The 27,982-nt window shown below is 37.1% G+C and overlaps 1 protein-coding gene across 1 annotated transcript in view; it reads left to right on the top strand.

Moving 5' to 3' along the window:
* Positions 1–27,982, top strand: part of PTPRN2 (protein tyrosine phosphatase receptor type N2) — a 662,435-nt gene that overhangs the window by 291,515 nt on the left and 342,938 nt on the right. Inside the window, 1 exon segment of the mRNA XM_075022535.1 lies at positions 13,833–13,912. Coding sequence (XP_074878636.1) covers positions 13,833–13,912 — 80 coding nt within the window.

Genomic DNA, 27,982 nt, shown 5'->3' with positions numbered 1-27,982 from the left:
ATCGGTATACTTAACTCACATGAGATATGGGGTATTATTAGGACCATACAGAGCTGGAGTTATGCATGAAGAGATTAACGTCAAAGCATTTGCTAATATGAGGTGTCCAGTCTGACATCTCAGAGTATAGCTTATTCAGCCTGTTCTGTAAAGAACTTCACTTACCGAGACAGAAATCCCATTGGCTTCAATTACCATTCTGAGTGTTCAGCAGTCCCAGAAGTCAGCTCTCAGTTTAAACAGTGCTACTTGGTTTGTAAAAAAAATTGCCTGAAATTACTTGGCTTCAAATGAACTGAGTCTGAATCTGAATCTGAGGCAGGACTGGATGGTACGAGCAGAATTCAAAGTAACGGTAGGACCTTTAGCTCCTTGTAGTTCCATACCTTATTTGCAACACACTCCCTGAAGTCTGATGAACATGAAGTTGAGGCCCCTAAAAATATTGGTCTTCTCTACTACCTGACCACCATTCATCCTTGGATGGCAGGGATCCTACTGAAGAAACACTTTGAAAAGAAAGACTACATATCTAGATATGAAGTAAGTCAAGACTGATTTTTCCTGTTATGCTGTAGTATGTCCTTAGTGTCAGCTACATATTTTTCATACTTTTGTGTAAACAGTGATCTGACAAAAGCTTGAATTTGGAAGGGTTATCATGAGGACAGCTACAAGCACATTCTTGCCATACCTCAAATCTCTGTTTTCAAGTAGTGGGGTTAGAGACACTTTCCACCTCCTTTTCAAAGGCCCTACACGACCAAGCAATAACTGTCCTTACCCTTGTTCTTAGGAAGGGCTGAAACGGTTGGGCTGGAATAAATACAATTTGAAAAGCCAGCCAACCATCCCAGTGAAAAGAACTTGAACTGAGGAAGATGTCTGAAAATCAAACCAACTGGTGAAAGTTTGGAGAAGCTTTAAATGAGTTCAAATCGGAAGTGTTGGGCAGACAGACTGATGAGCGGAGCTCCCAGCCTCACTTATTATGAACATGTGCATTGGCTGTAGTGTCCTAATCGTGCTATATAGGTATTGTTCATTGTTTGTCATGTTATTTTTCTAACACCTGAAAAACTCAATCAGCCAGTTAATCATATTCAGTCATCCAGAACCTAAACACTGGAACAGTACTTGCTATTTTCACTTCATCGTGTTGATGGATTATGACATGTGGTATATGTATGCTCTAAATGTGAACATCTCAGGAAATTATTAGTAGCTTGAGAGGCAGGATAGTGTGAGGGAGGGTTATTTAACCATTGAGCAGTAGTGGGACAGGTAGCACAGTGTCTTGTTAAGTTTGTATCTGCAAACTTCCCTCTACTGTACAGATTCTCCATGATTCCTGTCTTCTTGATTCGGTGTGATTAATCTTTTCTGGTGTTGTATGTTGAACACCTGTGGATTGATATTCTTGCGAAGTTTTTTCTAGATTGGTAGATTCTGGATTCTGCCATCTATGCCATTTAGATTTACTGAGAGGAATGTTCTAATATTGTGCTTGTGAAAAACATATAGTCTATCCTGCTCTCCTTAAGGTGCTGTAGTATAAACTAGCAACAGATTGAGTTTTTATTTCCATTCCATTTATTGTCCAGAAATTACGCAACATTTTTATTTCAATTTGAACTGTGCTATGCTTGGTCTCAATAAAAAAGATACACCTTCCAAAAAAGTTGAGCTATATTTGTCATCTGTTCTTTGATTTTAAACAGCAAACCAACAGACTAAGGCTATTTGGCATAATCTTGTTTAAAATGTTATAAAAGCATAACTCAGAAATAATGGAACCACTTTTATTCAAACTTGACTTCTTCCACAGATTTAATGAGTCTGGAAAACAAATTGTCTGAAAAATGTACTGCTGTAACTCATTGCATGCAGGCTTTTATAAGAAATTACATTGCATTTTCTGGTACATATTGTCTTATTTGACAACTAATTTATAATATAAAGATACATCAGTTTTTAAAGGAATGAGGATATGGAAACAAAAATAAGGTGGAAGTTTCAACTATGCATTCCTTTACTTAAAAATGAGTGATTTCTCAACCTTAGCATTACATTAGTCTTGTGGCTTTTTCCCCTGAGGTACAATATATTTTGTGTGCTTTTCTTTAATAAATGTGCATATAACCAAGATCATTTTGCCTCCTCCACTGTAACTTTCCTGCTAGAAAAATATAAAAATACATTAAAATAACAAGAAGGATTTTGGCCTGCAGCATTTTATGAATTCTAGGTGACAAAACAGAAAGACCATAAAAATCTAGTGAGACTCTTATAAATAAAAATGTACGAAGTTTGGCTTTCCAGTACAACATTTCATCTCATTAAATCAGAGGATTTGCACTTTTGTAATCAAAAGCAGAATGAAATTCAGTATTATAGATACATTTCCATTTACTCATAGGTTCCTACTCAAGAGAAGGTTTTTACAGATAAGTGAGCCTCTGAAGTTTATCTGTCTTTTTTTAACATCATATTTCTCTACTACTCATCCTTCTGTGGGACTGAGAATGCCATCCTGTTCCTTTCTACTAAAATTAAAGTTCATAACATTATAGGGTAGGCAGGATATACTCCTTTGTTTCAAGCAAGTCACTGAATATGTGCCATTGCATTTAATTTATATAACATTTCACATATTATTAACAGGTAATCATTTCCATTCTACAGATGGGTAAATTGAAAATCAAGACAGTTTGCTTGATTTTCCCTAAGATGGTACAGAACTTGGTGACAGATATGAGAATAGAAACAGAGAACTGTGATTCTCACTCTTGAACTAAAGCTTGGTCCACAAATAGAATGACTAATATTAGAAATGGGAAAAGATTATCATGCAGAGATGTGTTTAAAAGAATAGTCCCTTATGAGAAATATACAAAATTAATCTTATGTCTGTCTGTCTTGATCCTCCTGCCCTTGACTACCTGGTTCTCCTACGTAGACAAACACAAACTTTTTATCTCTCTGTTACCTGGATGGATGTATGAATGGATTGCATTAATATTACAGGCCTGCTGACCCAGCTGAAAACAATAAATAATTCTTCTGCACAATTTTTTGTACACCCTAGCCAGCAAATATTGCATATCCAGGCCTATGAACTGCACCACGACCTGCCTGTGGAAGCGTTTGTATTCCTTAGGAGCCATAAAGGCAGTCAGAGCAAATATACATCTCTAGGTGTGACTGAAAGAGCCCAATAAATTCCACTTGCAGTGCTTCCTTTGCAAAGCAAATGCCTCTACCTCACAGCTGGCAGGGGAAGCTCGAGAACAAATCTTCTAGTTGGTCTCCTCAGAGCTAAAGGACAAGCCAACAGGTTCTTAAGAGGGCAAGCAGGAGGGCTCTGGTTGTAGCACTCAGTTTCATAGCTTTTTGAATAGAGGCTGTAGCAAAGTTTCAGTTTTTTGGTCTTTGGTTGTGCTGCCTAATCCTCATCAAAGAAATCCATATCCTATCTGGCTCCTATCAAAGCTATGAGCATGCTGAACCTTTACCTCTGCAAAAGTCCTAACACATGAGTCATGCTCTTCATTAGCTATTAAAAGTCACTTGTGCCAGCTGAGCATAAGGTGACTATCATCCCAGTAGATGTATTTTACATGTGATTTCAACAGACTCTATTAACACAGGTGTGCAGAGGGTAAGTAGACCTGAAGTCAGTAAAATGCATTGAATACTTACAGGCTAAAAATTAAAACTGTCTGCTGTTTGTGTATCAGGCAGACTACTAAAAGGTATAAAGAAGAAGAATGGAAATATAAACAGAATACAATTATCTTTTTTTTAAAAAAAAAAAAATGACATAACTTGTTTATCATTTAGCTTAAGCTTTGGGGAGTGAAAGAAAAATCACTGTATGTTTAAGTAGCATTTTGAGACCATTTTCCGCTCTCTCAGGGTCCAAACACTCTTTTACTGTAAAAAATTATAGCACTTGTATGGTTTGTTCTTTTAAATACTGTAATTAAGAACCTTATTTGCATGGCAGGCAAAGCTGGCAACTTTCATGTACTCAGCGTGGTGAAAATGTCAAGTCTCATGGCTTGTGACAGATTAATAGAAAAATTATTTTAAAACTCTGCAAATTATTCATAGATATTGAGTAATCATCAGAAGTTGCATTTTGTGAAGAATAAAAATAGGACAAGCTGAGTGTAGCATCAATCTCTAAATTGAGCGTTGTCTCTTTTTTAAATCATTTAAATTGTAGGCTTAGCAAAATAATCTTCACCTGAGATGAAGCAAGTTGTAAAATCTCTAAAATACTCTTTCATCATCTTTTGCACTGTAAATCAGTATCAGTGTACTTAGCGCAATTTTGATGCACATATATTAAAGGATTAATATAAAATTAATGATTAATGTAAAATAATTCAAAGTCTATCTTTTAGTATTGGTTGGTTCAGAGACCCACCAAACATGGACTGCTGTTGTGGAGACCATCCCTTTCTGGACCAGTCATCCCTTTTCTGTGACTTTACTCTTGAAATTATTCTAATGGCAGTAGTGTGTCAGTCAGAATACATTCTATTAGTCGAACACCTTGTAGTGCCCTATTCCCACCTCCTGAAATGATGCTCCATGAAGTTGCTCTGCAGCACTGATCATTTCAGGGGGAAAGAAGAGAGCAGTACAAGGTTTCCAAATAATTACCTGATTTATGAAGGCTGTAGATGTAGCTTGCAGAGGTAAGTCTGAGCTGGAACCAACAAATCCAGACCTAAGTTTTGTTTCCATGTATTTACATTTGCAAGATATGATTGCTCCGAAACTGTCAATTTATCTAATCTTTGTGGTCTATCTTTTGCACCTCACCCAGATGCATGGTGTAAACCACTCTAATGAAATACAAGTGGTGATAGAAAATCAACCACTAACTGGTGAGCACTGCAATTAATGTCTTTCCTTTAGCAGGGATTTTGCTTTTTCATCTGTAGTACTTGGTCACCATCAGACATAAGGTGTGATGTTAGTACAACAAGTCTTTAACTTTCTCTCTCCATGCTAGCTATATGTTTAATATAGAATGGAAGGATACAGGCTGTTTAGGAAGGAGAGGCAGGGGAGATGAGGAGGGGGTGTTGCCCTCGTACATCAATGACCAGCTGGAGTGCACGGAGCTCTGCTCTGGGGATGGATGAGGAGCCAACTGAGAGCCTATGGATCAGGATTAAAGAGAAGGCAGGGACAGGTGACATTATAGTGGGGGTCTGCTACAGGCCACCCGACTGGGAAGACTGAGCGGATGAGGCCCTCTGTAGACAGATAGGAGCAGCATCATGTTCACAAGCCCTGGTCCTCATGGGGGACTTCAGCCACCCTGACGTCTGTTGGAGTGACAACACAACAGGGCATAAGCAATCCAGGAGGTTCTTGGAATGCATTGATGATAACTTCCTTCTCCATGTGATAGAGGAGCCAAGGAGGAGATGTGCTATGCTGGACCTTGTTCTCACCAACAAGGAGGGGCTGGTAGGGAATGTGAAGCTCAAGGTTAGCCTTGGCTGCAGTGACCATGAAATGGTGGAGTTCAAGATCCTTAGGGCAGCGAGGAGAGTGCACAGCAAGCTCACTACCCTGGACTTCAGGAGAGCAGACTTTGGCCTCTTCAGGGATCTGCTTGGTAGAGTACCATGGGATAAAGCCCTGGAGGGAAGAGGGGCCCAAGAAAGCTGGTTAATATTCAAGGATCACCTTCTCCAAGCTCAGAAGTGATGCATCCCAACAAAGAGGAAGTTAGGCAAAACCACCAGGAGACCTGCATGGATGAACAAGGAGCTCCTGGACAAACTCAAACACAAAAAGGAAGCCTACAAAGGGTGAAAGCAAGGACAGGTAGCCTGGGAGGAATACAGAGAAATTGTCCGAGCAGCCAGGGATCAGGTTAGGAAAGCTAAGGCCCTGATAGAATTAAATGTGGCCAGGGACGTCAAGGACAAAAAAAGCTTTTTTAGGTACATCGGTGATAAAAGGAAGACTAGGGAAAATGTGGGCCCTCTCTGGAAGGAAACAGGAGACCTGGTTACCTGGGACATGGAGAAGGCTGAGGATACTCGGTGACTTTTTTGCCTCAAACTTCACTGGCAAGTGCTCCAGCCACACCGCCCAAGTCACAGAAGGCAAAGGCTGGGACTGGGAGAATGAAGAACTGCCCACTGTAGAAGAAGATCAGGTGTGAGAACATCTGAGGAACCTGAAGGTGCATAAGTCCATGGGACCTGATGAGATGTGTCCCCAGGTCCTGAGGGACCTGGCTGATGAAATGGCTAAGCTGCTACCCATCGTATTTGAGAAGTCGTGGCAGTCGGGTGAAGTTCCCACTGGCTGGAAAAGGGGAAACCTAACCACCATTTTTAAAGAGGGAAAAAAAGGAAGACCTGGGCAACTACAGGCCAGTCAGTCTCACTTCTGTGCCAGGCAACACCATGGAGCGGATTGTCCTGGAGACCATGCTAAGGCACATGGAAAATAAGGAGGTGATTGGTGACAGCCAACATAGCTTCACTAAGGGCAAATCATGCCTGACAAATTTGGTGGCCTTCTACGATGGGTTTAGAGCATTGGTGGATAAGGGAAGAGCAACTGATGTCATCCACCTGGACTTGTGCAAAGCATTTGACGCTGTCCTGCACGACATCCTTGTCTCTAAATTGGAGAGACATGGATTTGATGGACAGACCACGCAGTGGATAAGGAATTGGCTGGATGGTTGCACTCAAAGAGTTGTGGTCAATGGCTCGATGTCCAAGTGGAGAGCAGTGATGAGTGGCATTCCTCAGGGGTTGGTATTGGCACTGGTGCTGCTTAACATCTTTGTCAGTGACATGGACAGCGGGATTGAGTGCACCCTCAGCAAGTTTGCCAACAACACTGAGCTGTGTGTTGCAGTCAACACACTGGAGGGAAGGTATGCCATCCAGAGGGACCTTGACAGGCTTAAGAGGTGGGCCAGTGCGAACCTCATGAAGTTCAACAGGGCCAAGTGCAAGGTCCTGCACATGGGTCAGGGCGATCACAAGCACAAATACAGGCTGGGCCATAAGTGGATTGAGAGCAGCCCTGAGGAGAAGGACTTGGGAGTGTTGGTTAACAAGCAGGTCAACATGAGATAGGACAAGAGGAAATGGCCTCAAGTTGAGGCAAGGGAGATTTAGGTTAGATATTAGGAAAAATTTTTTTACTGAGAGGGTTGTCAGACATTGGAATGGGCTGCCCAGGGAAGTGGTTGAGTCACCATCCCTGGAGATATTCAAAAAGCGAGTGGACAGGGTACTTCAGGACATGGTTTAGTGGGCGTGGTTAATGGTTGGACTCAATGATCTTGAAGGTCTTTTCCAACCTAAATGATTCTATGATTCTATGACTGAGCAATGTGCGCTTGCAGCCCAGAAAGCCAACCGTATCCTGGGCTGCAAGAGAAGCATGACTAGCAGGACAAGGGAGGTGATTCTGCCCCTCTAATCCGCTCTTGTGAGACCCCATGTGGAGTACTGCGTTCAGCGCTGGGGTCCCCAACATAAGAAGGACATGGACCTGTTGGAGCAAGTCCAGAGGAGGGCCATGAAGATGGTCAGAGGACTAGAGCACCTCTCCTATGAAGACAGGCTGAGAGAGTTGAGGTTGTTCAGCCTGGAGAAGAGAAGGCTCTGGGATGACCTTATGGCAGCCTTCCAGGACCTAAAGGGGGCCTACAAGAAAGCCAGAGAGGGACTTGTTCCAAGGGCATGTAGTGATAGGACTAGGGGTAATGGCTTTAAACTGAAAGAGGGTAGATTTAGCGTAGATATAAGGAAGAAGTTCTTCACTGTGAGGCACTGGAAGAGGTTGCCCGGAGAGGTTGTGGATGTCCCATCCCTGGCAGTGTTCAAGGCCAGGTTGGATGGGGCTTTGAGCAACCTGGTCTAGTGGAAGGTGTCCCTGCCCATGGCAGGGGGGTTGGAACTAGGTGATCTTTAAGGTCCCTTCCAACCCAAACCACTCTGTGATTCTATGATTCTGCGAGTACAGGACCACATTTCCGTAGACAATGTTGCAAACAAACAGTTTATGCTTAGTGTATATAAAGGATATAAATATGAATAGATAATATATTTTCGGCTGTGTTGCAGCATGTTGTGGAACACTGTGTGTCATTCTGCAGTTTAAGGAGCACTTTAAGGGTTTCTGGAGAAGGGCTCAAGAAGCTCCATTTGCTAAAATGGAAAGATTTTTTAATTGATCACTGGCTGTAAGTACATATATGTCAATAGAAATGTGAGAATACATGCAGCCGTACATTGACATTTGTTCAGTTCAGGTGCAAAATGAAGCAAATCTTTGAACAGTAAAGATATTAAAGAGTGAAAGATGTGTGGCTTTTTGGTATTAAGTCTGGGTGATGATCAATATTCTCTACTTAACAGTTCAGGTAAGTTATTTTGTAGTAGGTCAGCACAATACATCCTTCACAGATTTCCTGAATCTTTGAAGTTTAGTCAGGTACTTGCTTATGTAATATATAGAGAGTATGACACAATGTTTCACAAAATAAATTTTGGTCAAAATTTCTGGTCAAAAATGTTGGTGAAACCTGAATCAAGTGGTCAATGGATTTACAGCTGGTCTGAGTAGTAGAAAGAGAACAAAATAGCCGGTATACACTTCTTAATCCATTTATGAATTATATGACAATGACCAGCTGCAATTTTCTGCCTTTGCTTTGTTCTGTAAATCATGTCATATAAACATACTGTATTACAAAAATGCCTCTTTTAATCACGTGCTTTTCCCCATTAATTTGATTTGACATAAGTATATTTATATACCCATGTATATAATATACAACACATTTACAACTGTATGAGCATTTTAATTTTTCCAAAATTGAGGAGGTGAAAAGGAGGCTTCAGTGCAATGTAAACAATGGACATAAGCTTCAAATTCCTAAACACAGTAAGCCCAGAAATGTGTACACATTGCAAGTCATTAGTTCAAGCCCACCAAACATTTCCTGAGACAATTACCTTCGCTGCTATAAAATTTACTTTGCACAATCCTCTGGAGCGTTACTAATTGCTTTTCTTAACCTCCAGAGATTAAAGGATTTTGAAATGAACATATAGACAAGTAGTGACTCTAATTTCAAATCTAAGCTTTATTAAGGCAAGCTCTGTTTTACGAAATAGGGTCATTAAGAGAATGTTTAATGTTGGAAATACGCAATCCTAATCTCCTCATCTTCCTCCAATCTTGAGAAATTGCACTTTGCCTGTATTTTTTTAAAAATGCAGTGCAACCTCAACTCATTTCCATCTGGCATCAGCTCTATGCCTCATCTTCAAGAATACACATAACCATGTTGGCACTTGTTTCTCAAATCCTTTTCCACTAGGGGGTATGATAGACTGTGACTGTATTTCACAGTAAATCTTTGTATGATATTGTAATACTAAAGTATACACACATGAGGGAGAAGAACAGGCATGCAAAGCTTGGTACATAATTTATGGAGATTTAAATCCTGTCATTCATAAATATAATTATAACCTACGGCTGGAAAGTGATATGGACCTTGCCATATTGATCATGGTATAGCTCTGTTTATTCAGATCATTCATTTGTTGACAGGCAAAATATAATAAGAATGTTGTTAGTCAGTAAAACAATTAATGAAAGGAAATACTTCTATTTTACACAAAGAATATTGTTTGTTTCTGTGCATGTTTTGCACCCTCCCACCTTCAGAGGGGAAATATAAACCCAAGGGGAGGGGATATTATTAAATCAGCAATCAACCTTCAAGTCATTTTGGTATAAACACTGTAATTATTTCATCTATAGTAAACAGAATATAAGACAACAGCACATAAGGGTGACAATTTGCAATATGCTTTGAATGTCTTTGTTAAAAAAAAAAAAACTATTATGGCTGAAGGCAACATTATTGAAATTAAAAAAAAAGCAGAAGTTGTGACAGCCAACAGAGGGGGTAATTAGTCAGTAAATTTCAAGTAGTAAATTTAGCAGGTCATTGCAACAGACATTACATTTTGCGTGGGGAGAAGTCACCGTTTATTAACCTTAAAGCCAGACCTGCTTACCTTTATTAAAAAAAAAAAAAGAAAAGAAAATATTAGAAAAAAATGATAAGTGCGATTATAATAGTATAGTCTGGATGCCTTCTAAAACTCACAATCTTCTCTTATTTAGGTGGGTGTATGTTCACTTATGTCAGAAGAGTCAACTACAAATGTACAGAGGTTAATTGTAGTAGCACACAGCTTGGGCGGAAAAAAGACAAAAAATATTGTCTTTCTGGATAAAAAGTGCTCCTACCTAGCATTTTTAATCTTGGGTGCAGCAGATGCATGTCTGTCTTAGATGTAGGTGATGTTTCAGCCTGGACATTGTGGTTTACATTTCTGATTGCTTTCGCCTACACAGCTGGCTGAGTGCGGGTGCGATGTAACCTGCCAGCCAGGAGGGATGCCTCTGCTAACCGGCAGCACCCTCCCTCATCTCCGTCAATGGTTTGTTTGCAATTCATCAGGTCATAAACAATCCTGTGCACTTCAGTGAGCCTCCATATTTAGAGTGATGTAAAGACAATTGCCGTTAATATTAGCTAGGCTTCAGAGGGTTTGACAGCCGCACGAAAAAGCAGTCTCTTCTATCTAATTTAAAGTTCCTGGTTAGGGAGTATCAGGCATCCATTTTATACATCTTAGAACCTTTTCTCAGGCCGGTTGCCCTCTTGCTAAAAAGTCTTAAAAATATTTTGAACTCAAATAATTACTGGTTTTGTTTAAATGTTCTCGTCCAACACATAATGAACAGCGAGGAATTCCCCAAAGGGCATCTATTGTTATTGAAATGTTTATTTATTGAGTGCTTTTGCCAGAAGCCCCCCATGAGAAAAATCTCATTTTATGAGCTCCTGAAGCAGTCAGTTCCCAAAACGTTGAGCAGAAATGCAATTTTGACCAAGTAATCTCAAGGTCTTTTGTTTGCTTTTAAATAAACAACAGAATGCCAATGTGCAAAAAGTTGTGACAAGAGCTGCTTTATTTTCTGTATTTTGTAAATATCCGTACTGAAGCTGTGCTTACGTGGTGCTCGGGTGATGCCTTATGTTCAAGCATTCAGTTGCTACAGTAGAGAAAAACAATATCCCACATAGCAATATGTGAGTGGCTATTGTAAATGATTCTGAGATTTCTTCTTTCCTGCAAAAGAATGGTGTTAACCCAATATCATCCCACTTGCACAAGAAATTTTCTTCCCACCCTGTTTTTTTGCTCTTTATTTCTCTACATATTCTCATCAGCGGTGAGGAGAAATGACAGTGCTTGTGGCAACGCGTACATGGGCATGACTCGGATCCTGTCGTGTTCCTGGGTTATCCAGGTGGAGTCACTAGAGAATAGTGTGATGGTTCCTGCCAGCTTTCACTCCCCTGAAATCTCTGCCTCTCACTGCCTGGGCTCGATCACTGAAATGATCCAGTTTCTATCTATGTGATTTTAATGATTCCATTAAGTGCATAGCTGCAGTGAGTAGGGTAGGGGGACAACTGAAGGGGGATTGAGCTCTGGGCCAGAGACAGAAGCAAAAAACTCAGGCAAGGGAAGGAGGGGAGGAAGCTTTCTGTCATTGCTGATAAAGCTGAAGTGTAACTACTCTGCGCTTGAAGTTGGCCTTGGTTCCAGGTTCTTGGCTATAATGGAATATGCAGTGTAGATGTGGGGCAAATATTTAAAGTTGTTTTTTCACCCTGTCCTGGTCATGGGACAGCTGTGTACTGGGTTGGTGCCTGCTTTTATTTAAAGCAGACTGCTAATTACACTGTAAACGTCTGAGCAGCGAGAGAGGAATCATCATTTCTCTTAGACTGGCAATGCAGGAAGAAGGACAGTGCAAGATTAGTTATATTCAGTGTATGGTATTATGAAACTCCTAGGTGCCTTTTATGGTTGATTATCTCAGCGTTAGTGACAGAATTGGGGAATGGCCTGAATTTTTGTAAAGCAGTTATCTCAAATAAAATATACTTTGGAATTGTTGACTATTATAACCTAAAATATTGTTTAAATTATGCTGATAAATGCTTTATAATTACCTAACATTATTAAAATATATTTCTTGTACGTTAATGAGTTGGCATCTGGAGTGTCCTTTAGCAACAAAATCTCTCTGTTTTCTTTTTCTCCAACCCCCCCCCAAAGAGTATTTAGAGAAAAATGATTTATTAATGACAGTTCCTGTTAACTCCAAAATAAAATGTGCAAAATAAAATGCCTGCTTTGCTAGTAAAAGATTGAAAGGAAGCTTCTTAGTCTTACTCTGATTCCCTTTATGACCTCGAAGCAAAGTCTTGGCTTTAGTAATATTTTTTTTTTCTTCCTGAAATGGAAAAGTTTAAAGGTATTTCTGTCTAGGATATATGTGATGCAATTAAGCACACTTCATTAAGTGCTCTCCGTTGTATGAATGTAAAATATTAACATGTTAGTAGAAGAATAATTTAATACTTCATTTCAAGCCCTGCAACAAAAATATTTTTCAAGTTATTTCTTTTATGCAGCAATTTTTCAGACTTCATTCTCTCATAAGCCATAGCTGTAGGAGGTCAAAGCATGTTACATGTATAGTTCCAACCAATGTACATCCCCCTTTAAGCAGGGTTGTTATTCATAGTTTAAATATAATTCTTTTCACTGATTATATGAATAATAAAAGTTTAGGAAGTCACACAATACATAGTATGTAAGTAAACTTTTATAATAGTGCCAATTTTTGTCTTTGTTGAGCCCTTGTGCTCTTCTCCCCTGTAAATTATTACGTTAGAGTTTCTACAGTCTCTTGTTACCTGGAAATTTTCTTCAAAAATACATTTACTATATTTGTGTGTGTGTGTATTTTTCTTATGTTTTTCATATATATATATGTACTTTAGTATAGTTTTAAGGATATCAGAACTGAAATTTCTTTATTCCTTTCATCAGATGTGGATGTTATTCGTGGATGTTAATTGGATATTATTGGGATGGGTGGACAATGAATGCAACATTACATATATGGATTTATTTTTCTTTAAAAATGCACAATGAAAATTTTTTTGTGAAACCCTGAGTACTTTACTCTGCCATTCTTCATCTGGCTAATCACTACCTTCTTCTGCAAATGTCTTATAGATTTTAATGCCATAAAGGACCATCGGGCTACATCCAAAAAGGTCACCACAGAGTTAAATCATTTCCCCTCATAAGTTATTCAAAGAGGTGATTGCCTCTGCTGTTAAAAGATAAATACTTTGTGGTATCATTCTGGTCAAAATCAGCCATTGGATCAGATATGTCCAAAATCTTTTTGCCACACATGTACTTGCAGAACATGATCAAGATTCTGAGTTTCTTTATTGTCCCTCTGACTTGCAGTCATGATAACAGGACTAAGCTTGTATTGACGTTAGGCACATAAAACTTGAAACTATATGTAATCTTCCCTGGATGCTGAATTCCAGTGATGATCTATGCTGTACTTGGGTGAATAACAATTTCAGTGCCTCCATTTTGCCATCTTCATAATAAGAATATTATTTACAGGAGTGTTCTGAAGTTTAGTTAATGTCATTGAAATTCTTTCAGACAGGCACAAGATACACACAAGAAACCACAAGAGGTATAAAAATGTATGCAAATGTAGCTAATGAAGCAAAAGGAAGAAGGCTAAATGGTGTCTTAATAGGTTCTCTTTAAAAACCTATTTTGATAAGGAATATTACGCCATGTCTCTTGATTATGAATCTTACATTTTTTAATAATCTCTTCCAGCGTGCTGGGACCAGCTGTGACCTTCAGAGTGCACTCAAACCTCCAAAACATTTCAACTGCAGATGTTGCCAAAGCAGCAGGTAAGTCCTTGTCCTCCATTCCCAAACTGTGACCTCCCACGCGTCCGTTTAGCAGGCAGTAGCCCTACAAACAGCACAGAGACATCCCATTCTCCCAGAAGATAGACATTTAAAGAGGGAGACAGTCGAGAGGTGAGTGGCACATATGGGAAACTGAAGTGTAACATCTCTGAGTCAATTAAAACTGCCTGAGACTTCCTTGTTTGTCAAGGAAATGGATTAAATGGAGACTTGTAGTCAAGGCTTAGCATGGTGAAAAACTCTTCAGTGTTGTCATGAACTCATAAAACCAGATTGGTTATTTGTAAATAAGGATGCAATACCTTTCCTTTTCCAATACTTTTTTTCAGGTAACAAAAATGTTACAACTTAGCCTTAATTTCTTTATCAAAAGATGGTAGAAGTATACTTTTGTTGGTGTGCTGTTTACACAATTTCAATGACAAATTAATCTTGGGACTAAATGTTGTATTTCTGGAGCTAAACTGCTTCTGAATAAGTGTCATTGTTCTAAGGACTCCTGTTGGCTTCTTGTCAACTTGGTTACTAACTGTATTATGGAGTTGTTGACTGCAAGAAATAATTTCTGCAAAATAACTGAATTGATAACTGATTTGCTTCCAAATTACTCAACTGATAGGTTTTAAAAATTCTGAGTAAAAAAATTTACAAGGTTGCTTGAAAATAGAAACAAAAAATGTTCATTTAAATAAACACTGGGAGCCCAAAACTGTCAATTAACTTCTCCTTTTGCCTCACCATGGATGACTTCAGTCACAGAAAGAACTGGGTTAGTTCTCATGCTAGAATTTTCCTTTGCAGGACCCACTGCAGAAGGGTCTTGTTGACTGGTGATTAGAGAGTAGCAAATGGGATACCATTTTTCTTAAAAGGGTTTAACATGCTGTAGATGTGTACTTTCAAAACTAGGAAATTACAATAAAGTGATTACTGAATTATGGGACACCTGAATGTGTATGATTTACCTGGGAAAATTAATATGGCTTTATTATAGCAATGGCCTGCCATGTAAACTTGTTGAATCTCTCTGAAGGGATCAAGAAATATGATGCAGCTGGCAGAGCCTGCCTGGATTGCCAAAGACTTTTGACAAGGTCTTTCGTTAGAAGTTTCTAATGAAACTAGTATCTTAGAACGTGGACTATGGAACACAAAAATGGTGGATCAGTAACTGGTTAAGAGGCAAGAAACAGAGATTAGGAATAAATAATTAGTTTCTAAAAGGCTGGAGATAGCAGAAAAGTGGAAGGATCTCTGCTGCGACTGTGGCATTCAACATACTTATAAATGAGTTGGAAAAGATGGTGAGCAGTGTGATGCGAAATCCTACTAATACTACTAAATTGTTCACAGTATTAAAGGTGAAAGTTGATCTTAGAAATGTATAAAAACCTCACAAGACTGACTGACTGGACTCAAAATGGCAGATGAAATTATTTTTAAATTAGTGTAAAAAATGTGTATGGAGAATAAAATAGCTTTACATATGAAATTGTAGGTCTAAATAGATTATTACTGCTCTGGAGTAAGAACTTAGTGCAGTAATAGCTAATTTAATGAAAATAACAGTAAAATGACAATTCAGTCTCCATTATCAGTTGAACAAGGAAAGTGTTTTTAAGAGTTATTTGGAAAGGAATGAAAACAGAACAATATCGTTTGTTCTTGCATAAAGCTATCCCTTGCCTATATTTAAATGCGACATACAGTTCTGTTCCTCATACCTCAGAGAGGTTGGAAACTGATTGAAATGGAAAGATTCAGAGAAAGGAAGAAGGCATGACTGTAAGTATGGGATAACTTCCATATAACAAATGGTGAAATAAGGCAAGAATCTTTATTTTGGAGATTTGGTATGAGGAAGGTCTGTCAAGTGCAGAGTGGCACAGTGAACGTGGACAGGATTGTGCAGTGGCTCTTACGATGCAAGAATAGATGAAACTGGCAGAAGGCAGGTTCAAAATAAATCAGAATGCAGTTTGTAGCTTTGCCTGTTGTGGATAATGAAGCTTACATGTGTTCAAAAATTTACATGTAAACAAGTTCATGGAATAGACATCCACAGAAATTTAGCAAGTCCATAGAAACCTGGTCAAGTTCAAGAGGTTCCTGATGTGCCTTGGCCTGTTCCTAGCAAGCTACTCTGAAATGTATAAATGTTGTGACTAGTTTATTTCAGCAAACCTCCAGAAGCAACATTAGTTTTTTTCTTACCACTGGGACCAAAGTATTGTTTTCAACTTCCTTAAATTAAATATTGCTGACAAAGTAGGGAGGTTCTGGGGACAAAAAAATGTCACCTCCGGAGAAGTTGTAGAGATTCACCAACTTAAATTAATCTTTCATGGTGTAATTTTATTGACTCTATATATTCATATTCCAGGCATTCCTAACAAACTTTCCGTTTGTTTAGTACATTAAAATGTTCAGGTTTTGATGGCTGCAGAAAGAGATTTGTAGGAGTCTTACATCAGCTTCTCTCGGTATGTCAGCATGGCCGTAGTATTGTTATAACTAAACCTTGTGTTTGCCCTTTACAAAGAAACGGCTCACAATTCTATTCAGATGTCAAACATTTTAAACTAAAAAACTATCTCATTTTTCTTTTCTAATCCATAAATAAGGTTGCAGTAGCTTGTCAATGTACTGGCTAAGCAGTTAATTTATTTTAAGCAAACTTCTTACTTGCAGATCTGTAAAGCTAAAAATAAATTCAGTTAAAAGATCAACAGCAGTATATACTTACGTAAGAAGTTTTTTCAGGCTTTAGTTGTAATTAGAAATTTTAAAAGTCAACAGTGTCTTGAACTAAAGCATTCCAAAATCTTAATTTACCAAAGGAAACCAAAGCAGAATAAATCAATGCATACTTCCAGGGTAGGCACAGGTAAATGCATTACTCCATGCTCTACTGCTATTAGGTAATTTGACATCCATCCAGGAACTCTGAAAGCAGATCTTGTTTACAGAAAATGAATAGACCAAACTGACAGAAGAATTTCACTGTCCATTGCATCCTTAGAAACGAAAAGAATTTAGAAATTCAGGTAATCAGATGCCATAGTAATTATGGGAATGTAAATTATCCAGATTTGCAAAAAGGAATCTATTTGTGCAGATGTTATGTACATGCGTGTCTCACTGATATTCACAGGAACAGTTTCTGTGCAGCAGTTTGATCTTATTATTTATGTATTATATATTTTTGTAACCAAAATGAATAAACTGCATATTTTCTTTGCATTATTTAGGTTTAAATATAGGGAACTATATTTAAAGTTTTCCATCCTACCCTGTGGAGTTTGACAAATGTGCAGGTTTGAGAAGGCATGGGATTCTTCAGCAACTATGCAAACAGATGAATGATTTAGAATACCTACAAAAAAAATAGAGATATGGTAGTATGATAATAAAAATGGTTTCCTATGTTTTCTTGAGTTTGAGATCTGTTCTTCTTGGTGTACACGAGACCTGGCTTGAGGAGAGATAAAGCGCTCTCAAATCCTTCATCCACATTCTTGCTGATAAAACTTTTTCCAGTAATCCACAGCTGCAATTCTGTGTAAATGTTTTGATTACTTTTTCTGCAGTTTCTAGGGCTACATAATTATATGGGAAAGCTGACAACAGAGTAATTTAAAATTGTGAATAGCTTGCTTGCTCATATTAACAATACCTGTATTTGCTCTTTGACTACAGAGCAGAAGGACAGCCAATGTTTTGCCAGTGTCGCATACTTTGACGTTCATAATATAGAACATATCTTGCATCAACTAGCTGTCCTCTGGACTGTTTCTGTTTAATAAGTCAGGCCTAACAGTGCAGTGTAATTTCATCTCAATATTTTGAAGAAATAAACTTTTTCTAGACATAGATGACCTGGTCTAGAAGTAATTACACTTGGCACATGACATCATTTAGACAAATGAATGTGGATTTCTTTTCTCTTCAGTTTAAAGGTTAGGAGAAGTCTAGCACAGAACAATTATCAGTAAGATAACTCTATTTATATAAAATTGCAATATAATCAGTATAGTAATGAGCAATGAGTTTGCTTTATAGGTACTCCAGAATCCCACCTTTCATGCAAAGACATGTATACTAACAGTGACAATTAGAAAAGAGGAATCTTCTGAAGTTTCCAGGCATAGAATTTTAGCATCAGATGTAACGATCATATATATAATGCACACATGAAAAAAAGATGTAGGAGAGAAGTTTTGTGCATAGACACTCCGCATTGCTGAAATTAAATAAAACCATTTGCTTATCTGTAGCTGCGGCCTTTTACTAGTTAGACTCATGCTTGCAATTTTTGGGGTATTGTATTAAAATGCAGCATTTTAGGTGTTATAAAAAATGGAGACTGAAGAGCAAAGGGATGTGCATAGTGTAGGCATATTAGTGATAAGGGACAGATAGCACAGCAAAAGGCAGTGCATAATCAGATATTGGAGAATTATATAGGTCTTGTGTGCAGGTTCTGTGTGTAAGGTATATTGTGATATACAACATTATGGAAAGTCAATCTTGATTTAATTTTTTTAAATATATATTTAGAATATCAATAACTTTTTTTTTTTTTAAAAATTCCCCTAACTTTTAACTAAGCTATTGATTTGGTTTTGTTTTGGTTTTGTTTTGGGGGTTTTGTTTGTCGGGTTTTTTTTTTACTTTTCTGTTGCCCTGCTGGTGAAACCAAAATTTTCACAACATGCATGGTTGGATAGGGACAATTAATCGTGACTTCAAGAGTAGGGTATTGAATCATATAACTTTCTTGTCTAAAAATTATTTCTCTGCCAGCTTTCTAAGTCTTCAAAAAATGCATTACAAAATTAATTCCACTGGAAAAAAAAATGCAAAAATACTCTATTATCATTAAAATTTAACTGTATAACATGCTAATTTGAATAAAGATACTGCCTCAAACACATTGGAATAGATAAAAAAAATACATATAGAATTGCTTAGCAGTTTTAAACAACTGCAAATGATTAAACTTTTAAACTTGCAGATTTTGAGATTTGACACCTACAAATCTTGGTCATGTCCCAGCTGTGGTGAAATATCCATGGCAACAAATATTGCAATAGAACTTTTTGACATTGAAGCTGAATATTTTTGCTAAAATTGGCGGCTCTGAACAGACAACATGATCCTTAGCTCTTAGCATTAAACAATCCTTTTGAGATGAAAAGGGTACTTCAAAACCCGTAGAGTTATCTTACCCTGTCTAGTCATTTAAGCTGATGGTGTCATTGGTTTGGAGTGGTCCAAGATGTCATAGTTTTAATTAGGATGACTAAATGGTCGGTCGTATTAGTGACCCTGGATTCAGTTGGTGAAGAAGGTATTTATGCCTTATTCTGCCTTCGATGTGTTTCTTTTTCTTGGCAGGTCTGAGCTGTATTTATAGGCATCAAAACTTACCCTTCTAGATATGTAGGCCTAAGAATCTAAATCAGTGATCTAGTTTCAAAGGCTTTTAGTCCCCATCACACCCTACAAACCTTCAATGACCTTGGATAGTTAGCAGGATTGAAACACAGAATTTTCTGATGATCAAGAAATTTAAAATTCAAAGCCATGTCAGACAGTGAAACAACCCACCTGCATTAAAAATTATTCCAGATTCTTCTTCAACTTGAAAATACTGGTGAGGAACCTGCCCTACACAGTCACTGCAGAAATCTGTTTAATGCTCCCATTTCTTAGGCACATTCAGCAAAATCGCAGTTTTGTCACGCATCCAATCTGGGCCCTGTTAAAAAGGGCTGAGACTCTGACATGAACATACTTTGATTTCCTTATAAATTCAATGCTACAAATATCCATTATAAATATAGTTTAAAAGACTTAACTATGAAAGTACAAATGATCAGTTAAAGCTATAATGCTTAGATGCACTTTTTAGCTGTTTGCTGCAATTGTTTGTATTAGCTTTCCGTATAATTGAAATACACATTTCAACTTTTAGCAAATCAGATGTAAGTCTAAAATATTACAAATGATTTATATGACTGTTCTCTTGTATTCATTCTAGTCATGAAATGTAGTCCTCTTTTTATTGGCCAAAGGGGGTTATCTTTCCAGTTTGCTGCATAATAGAAATAAATATAATAAAAAGCACATTTATGGAATACCTCTGTAAAGCTTGCACACCTCTTAATTTCATGGTCTGAAATTTGACAAAACAAGGCACAGAGGGAAGATAATTTATTCAACGTTAGAGAGTCAATAGATGAGGATCTGGGACGCAACTTAAATTGAATGTTCATTTCTAGGAACGCTGCAGAGGCTCACTCTGCTCTCTAGCCAATAAGTATTGACCATACCAGCACTGTTGACGGAAACATAACAACTCTATATTATTATCCATTATTAGCAAGAAAAGTTTTCTAGGAGGTTCTCAGGAGAACAAAAGAGAGAGAACTGTCTTCAGATTTCTTTTCATATAATATAGGTCTGGATCTTCACGTAATAAAGCTACATGTAATGTGTATATGTAAAGAATGTATAAATGTAGGGAAGGGAGACTAGGAGAAGGAATAGTAGAACAATGAGGAATCAACACCAACTGCAAGAGTAAGATTATGCAAAGGTTTTTTTAGCTATCCATTTAGTTAAAAGCATAGCTAGAATAGATATTACTGACCCGTCTTAAAAACCTCATGGTCTGAAGGAAGATTTTGAACAAAACCTGGGAAAGGTCATTTAATGCAATGAGTTTGGAATGTTGTGATTTTTTTCTCTCTGGTTATTTCAGCTTGTAATTAAACACTGTCTGGCCTTTGATGCTTTTTAGACCATTGTTGGTTAATTGTTAGAAGTTCTTTGCATAATATATTTAACTTAACTCAGTGTAATCCAGGAATTTATTATTCTTTGTACTCCTGTTTCTGACATAATGAAACTTGGCAATGTCCATTGTGTTGTTTTGGTAAATGGAAACATCCATCTTCTTTTTCATGGTGATCGTCAGTGCAGGAGATATGAATTCTATATCATCAAAAGCAGGAAACTTCAATTTCTGGATAAAATGCTCCTCTTCTCTAAGAAGTCCTTGTTCTTTCTAAATGGCTATAACCAGCCTTGGTTGTCTTGTTGATTTTTGGCACAAGCTTTGCATGTCTCAGAAAGGTTTGTTTCTTCACTCACAAACACATCCATGCTGGCATACTGTCTTGGTTTCATTTTTTCTACCCCACAACTGCAAGCAATAATGGTTGTTTTAAAAGTATTTATTGGCCAGTCATTGTCAAATTCATAAATCAGCTGTGATGAAGTGAACAGCCCAAGGTGAAAGTGTACGGCTGAATTCCTTCCCTCTATCTAGATTGTTGTAGACCATGCAATTAGATGTCTTGCTCTCTGAGGTGGTAACAAAGAGTGTATCTATGAATAATTTGAAGTTCATCTTTGAAGTGAACTGACAGCTTTTGTGTCAGAAGCTTCGAACAACATAACCAGGAGGCTGTGAGGTCCATCTGATTTCCCTTGCCTTTGCCCTGGTTTAAGAAGGATTACGATTCTTTGGTCTATAATGTGAAACATAAATGTTTGAAGGTCTTTTTCCATTGCTAGCTCTCTTAAGTCTTTTGGTGCAAATCCTGATTTCTTCTACTCAAGCCTCCTTAGTTCACATTGTCCTTTTTCACCTCTTGACCCCTCTGTAGTGGATCAATTCTCTTTCACCTACTGTATCATATCTGAAAAATCTATCTCAAGTATTTTCCTCAAATCCTTCCATTGCTGAATAAAGGATGTCGTTACATTGTTGAAGTATTATTCAGAATCTGAACTGCATCCTGCACTACCAAATGTCTGATAAAATGATTAATGAGTTTTTGAGATGGTATTTCCTTCCCACTTTGTTCTTTTGTTGAAAAATGGAATGAGTTTTAGCAGTTAGTATGGGTGCTACCATTCGGTAAACGTGCCTCAATCCTGAATAACAGCAAGTATCTTTGGTTATGACTCTTCTCCAGTGACGTCCGTCTAATTATGATGTTCATTGCTGTGATTAGTAAGGACAGATTTTCTTTAATATACACATCTCCTCTAAGAATAACTGTGAGGTATCTAATTTTAGAAAGAAATTTTTTGCTTTAAAACCACTTTCTATTGTAACAGAAAACTTCAGAACTTCCTTCTGTTCACCTTATAAAATTATATAATCTATTCCAGCATAAACCCCTACATTAAGCCTCTTAACTGTTGGGAACTCTAAAGCTAGTTAATCATTTTATAGAACTGGGGAGAAAAACAAGAGCTAAATAGCATTATGTAGCCAGTGTTCTTTAATTAAAGCAATGATTGTTCATGTAATTACATTCTGATGCCTCTTATTAAACACCCATTCATAGAAAACCATCAGACTGGTATTAAAGTAAAATAAAAAGAAACACACAATTGGTGTAGTATATGTATTAATATTTTAGAATACAATAGTTGATACCGGAACCAGCCAGTTCTATCAAAGGTTCAGTGGAAAGACCAGAATTGAAGCTTAGGTTGATTTGCAGCTACTTGTGTGTTTCTGTTAGTTTCTTTTTCTAAAATCTATAAGCATGCCTATGAAGACAGGTAAAAAGTCCTCTTTGAAAGAAATTTATGTCATGGTTTAAAGGTTAATAGTGATTTTAAAGTTGACTTTTTTAAAGAGCTCTCTAGTAATATAATTAAATGCATTTTAGTAGTGAGGGTAGAATTCATCTAACCTGTTGTCAGCTGTCTCAATGTTAGGCATTGTCTAGATTGCTTCTACATTCAAAGAAAAAAGATAGATTGTATAAACTGGCACTTACATGTGGCAAAAGGTAGGTAAGAGAAAGCCATCACTAATATCCACAGAAATGTATAGATATTGTTGATGATACGACTGCCGTACATAAATACTGCCAATAAAGCCAGGGAGATTGGTTGAAGTCAGGATTGTAGAATTTGGTGCAATGGAAAGCTTTCCAGATCTTCCTGTAGTCCCTGCTTGGTAACATATTCAAAAATATCTTTTTTTTCCTAGATCTCTTAAAATCTTCTGGTGCAAATCCTGATTTCTTCTACTTAAGCCTCTTTCATTCACGTTGTTCTTTGGTAATATATTCAAAGCTCTTTAAGAATTCAAAATTAATTTTAGATTGAGTAAATTTACAAAGATTTCAAGTCTGATAAACACTACCATTTGTAATCTTGTTAAACAAACAAATTCTTGCAGTCAGCTTGTTCATACCTACAGCTGGTAATGCAAGATGAAACTGCCATGTAGTTGAAGTGCAGAGTGGTTTTCTTTCAAGTCCAAGAAATCTCCCAACACATTTTTGACTATGGAAGTGAAAAGACTTTTTCCATATTAAACTTGCTACGTATTTCCTTACATAGATGTTTCAAACTGACCTGTACATTTTCAAAGGACTGTTTTCAGCTGACGTAAATCCACAAATAGCTGCACTGAAGTCTGTCATGCTGAGACTGTGTGACTGAAACAAAACGGTATTATTTTTTGTATAGCAGCAGTACTATGGGGTCCCACTGTGAACACAGTATCAGAAAGTCCCTATACTAAAATATTTGAGAACTGAATTTCATTCTAATTTAAAGCAAAGCAAGGAGATATCCCCAAACCCAAGACAACCTGCTTAATGTCATATTTCAACATATCATTTAGCAAAATTGCTTCTATTTAGCATGTTTATGATAAGCAGCACATTTTCCAGGAAAATGGAAATATATATGCAATATGGCATATACAACAGTAATACTTACAATTCCAGACATCTTTAAATGTTATAGTCCTTTAACAAAGTTTTATATATTTTTGTGCAGTACGCTTAAGAGACTATCTCTGTTTACAGCACATCCTAAGCATATTAAAACAAATTATTTAGGAATACTACAATTAGAAGTCTGGTAAGGCAGGTTGATAAAAGCCAGCTTTTATGTAAGGATTACGCAGGCTGATCCAATATTTTTTAGTGACTATGTAACTTTTTAGGTAAGCATTAAGTAAGGGAATTAAAGAAACCCTAATTTAGGTCAGAGAGTATTGTAACCTAACCTTTACCTGGAAAAGGGCAGTCAGTACTTTTTTTTCCACCCATTAGACAGATTTATTACAACTTTTCAAAATGTGGAACAAGATAAACCTAACAATTTTAAACTATGCATGCAAATAAACACTAGGTGCCATGTGGAACAGGCGATAATGTTCTAATTTAGTTGATACAAACAGAAGAATGTTCTTTATCTGATGTAACTAAATATCCTATTTTTAATATATGAAATTGGATGATTAGCAATCTTGTGATTGTAACTGATAGCTTTCATATCAGCCAAATAATAAAAAATTGTGAGGGAGAGCGGTGCTACTTCAGGGCTCTATGAAAAACAGCTGTTATTTAAAGCATAAGAAAAAACACAAAATCAATTACACACAGAATCATCTTAGAATCAGGCTGTCATCCCTTTTTGCTGGAGAAAAGTAATAACATGAAACGGCCCTTCTCCAGAAACATGGCATTTTGGTAACAGTGTGTAGGGGCAGCTGACCCAAATCTGGTAGCAATCTGTTCTCTCGGTAGAACACGATTTATGGGATGACATCTTGGGAAGGAGGCATATGACAAGGAGGCAATATGACCTGGGATGAAAGGGCAGGTGGAGGGTTTCTGGCTGAAAAAGGCTTCGTTAGGAGGTCCGGAGGATTCATGTATCATCTGTCTTGAAAATAGACACTTGCATGACCTTCTACTGCTGATAGCTCATGGAGGAATGTATCTGAGAGGGGAAATAATGAGCTCTTGACAGTGGGACAAGGAATTATTTGAGAGCTTTGGGAGGGTTTTTGAAGATAAGAGAAGTTTGTTGGCAGTACTCATAAGGGCACACTTGTCAGCAGTATTCAGTCCCGTATTTTAACATGGCCTTCATTTTGAGCAGTCTTTCTGGTATGGATTGAAGGCTACCTCAGCAGCTGCTGCTGCTGCCTGGTAGCGTACACAATTGTTAGGGAATGTTGTGACTACAAGGCGAGTGATTTGATTTTCATAAATTGTTTTCTGGGCTATGTATGGTCAAAGTAGTTTTTTGGTTTTGTTTTTTTCCTTGAGCTTTCCTGAACTCCAGATATCCATTCTGATATGTAAGATAAGATGGAGTCAGATTTATAGACCTTTGATCTTGTTCCTATTTTGAGATAATGTTTTCCATTGTCTAACAAAAATTGTATGCAGGATTTAAAGCTTAATGACCATTGTAATAATCTGCAAATACTTAATCTTTCTAGTATTATCTAGTCTTCAGGAAAACATGTTAAATCCCTTTGTTCTCTTTAGAAAATATTTTCTATAAATGTGAACATTCTGGATTAAGAGAAATTGTATGGCTTTATGTTGGCGGAACTCAAAAGACATGCTAGATTTAATCTAGCCATAGATTTTCAAGAAGCACTTCTAAATTCTCTGTGCCTCTATTTTCTTAATTGTAAATCTGAAATATGAATGGGAAAAAGACTTTTTATGAAAAGAAAAAAACCACCCTATAATACAATGATTTTTTTAAGACAATTCAGAAGATAGTATGGTATTCTATGGTATAATTATGATAATTTGTTCCTATGCTGCTTCTGCTGCTTTTTTTGGTTTTTTTTTTCTTGCTTGCATCAGTGCAACAAAATCAGGATGACAGCAATCATAAAATCATTTTGGTTGAAAGATCTGTCTAGTGGGTTATTTAGCCTGTCCCTCAGAATTGTGACGGGATTGGCTGGCAGGAGATCATAGAGCTAATATTTGATAGTGTGTTAAAAAAAAAAAAAAAAAAAAAAAAGACAGACAGATAAGAAACAAATGTGTATGCCAAAATCCAGAGGGTGCCTCTTGGCAAAGTTTTATAGACATTTTAGATCAGTAACAAGAAAAGGTAGGTAGCTACACCCCATTACTCCTTCCTAAACAGCCAGGTAATTACTTCTGGCATTTTGACAAGTGTTTGCTGGAGTGAAGGTCAAAGCTGTCAGCAGAGAAGATCTATGCTAATCTGCTCAGCTGGAGAAGACTCAGGTAGCTAATGTTTTGTAATTAGAAGTTGTGGAAACCAGTTTTCGCTGCAGTTTTGTACTGAGGATAAGTGAACTAATAATATAGAGTAATTTCATTTATCATAGTTTACAAATTGGCTAGATGGATGCTTAGGGGTAAGCATGCAATGTGAAATTGGAGGAATATGGGGAAACTGATGTTGTGATACAAATGAAATATATATTTTTATGCACATATATGTGGGTTTGATATTATATATACATGCATATACATTATATGTGTATATTAAATGTGTGTGTATTTGGCAATACATATACACAGAGCTGCATAATGCTAATACTTTTAAGTTACATTGAAAAAATATTAAGCATATGAAAATAAAAGAAAAAGAAATAGAAAAGAAAACACGTACTTATTTTATTTGATAAGGCTGCAAAATTTTCCTGCAAATTTCACACGCAAAAATTCAATACATGCAAAACCCTTCCATTTTTGTTGTGGGAGTTATCAATATCACTTCATCCACCAATACTTTATGAATGGATTCCTATAATGGATTTTAAACTGGCAAAGTACTTTAGCAAAACATAAGAAAATAAGCAAAAAAAAACCCCCAAATAAATATATTAAAACAATTATGAAAACAATGAAGATTTTTGTAAAAAGTGTCATTTGTTTTATAATGTTGACTGCCTTTTCATGGTGTATTCCTGTTTTTATCAGGCTAAACTAAAAATTACTTTTCTCCCTCACCGTGCTATTCTTTGTGCTACAGAAAGTGTGTGCATGTGTATATATAAAAGACAGAAATAGATAAATAAGGAATTTTTCAGAGGAGCTCAAGGTGTTCAGCTATGCTTCTATACCTCAGCTAGGACCTCAAGTCTGCGGTGATTTCACACACATTTAACTGTTCGTTCCCTCCGATGTTTCTTCTTGAACTGAAATACCTAATACAGGTATATGGTGATCATGAAATACTTATCGTGCATGGAGAAAGAATGCAAACCTTCAAAAAGTAATGGTTTTGGGCAGACTGGTATGTACCATGGAAATGCAGATTAGAATTTAATGGCCTAATCCTAAACCTAAGTCTAATAAGATGAAGTTGCAGTATTTCAGTGGTTGGAGCTGGACTGGAACCTCATAGTAGTAGCAGTTAAAAAGGACCAATTTTCTTCTGATTCAGTTTTAACCTTGATCACCTCTGCCAGACAAACTGTTGAACTGTCACCAACAAAGAGTCACAGGGACGCAGCACTGATGAAAATATTCCTCTAGTTCTTTTTTACTTTACATGTAATTCAGAGCGTGTAGAGAAATAAAATGGGGGGAGGGGGGGTGGGGGTGGGAAGAGATAGAGCTTTAAATCTAGGTCTAAAGAGCAGTAGGTCCATCTCAAACATAGACTGTAATTGAGAAAGAGATGGGTTTTTTTCCTGGATTTCATGATTTGGCTTTATAGGAGACTGTTAAGTCTTTTTCAATTGTTAAATCGCTGCAGGGAACCCAGAACACAACTGATTTTGGAAAGAGACCAGAAAGTGCTTCCTTCCCCCCCCGCCCCACCATCCTTCCTTCTCTGAGTGGATTTTGTGTATTATATTATTCTTTCTGACATTTCTTTCCTTGGCATTTTTCCTCTTCAGGGGAATCACCACATATTCATTCTCTTCTTTCGTTGCCATTTAACAACTTGAGGGTATATTCTCTACCCCTGTGCAGCGATATAGCTGTGAAACTCACATTAACATTAATGGGAAATGTGCAGCTAAAATCAACCACACTTGGTGTAGTTACTACCCTTGGCTGTAAAACAGATTGGCATGTTCAGACAGGATTTATTATCACTTAAGAACTGAGAAGTCAACCAGGTTATTACATTCTTTTATGTCAAATTAAAAGTATTTTAACATTAATTTTTTAAATGCATTTAAAATTGAGAAATCCACCTGCTGTGGAACCTGTTATTTTATGTTACAACATAATGTTTTCAAAGTTAGGTGACATT

Source organism: Buteo buteo, chromosome 2 (genome assembly GCF_964188355.1).
Source record: "Buteo buteo chromosome 2, bButBut1.hap1.1, whole genome shotgun sequence".
Lineage (NCBI taxonomy): Eukaryota > Metazoa > Chordata > Aves > Accipitriformes > Accipitridae > Buteo > Buteo buteo.
Note: the sequence above shows the minus strand (reverse complement) of the source record. Positions and strands in the feature narration are given on the sequence as shown.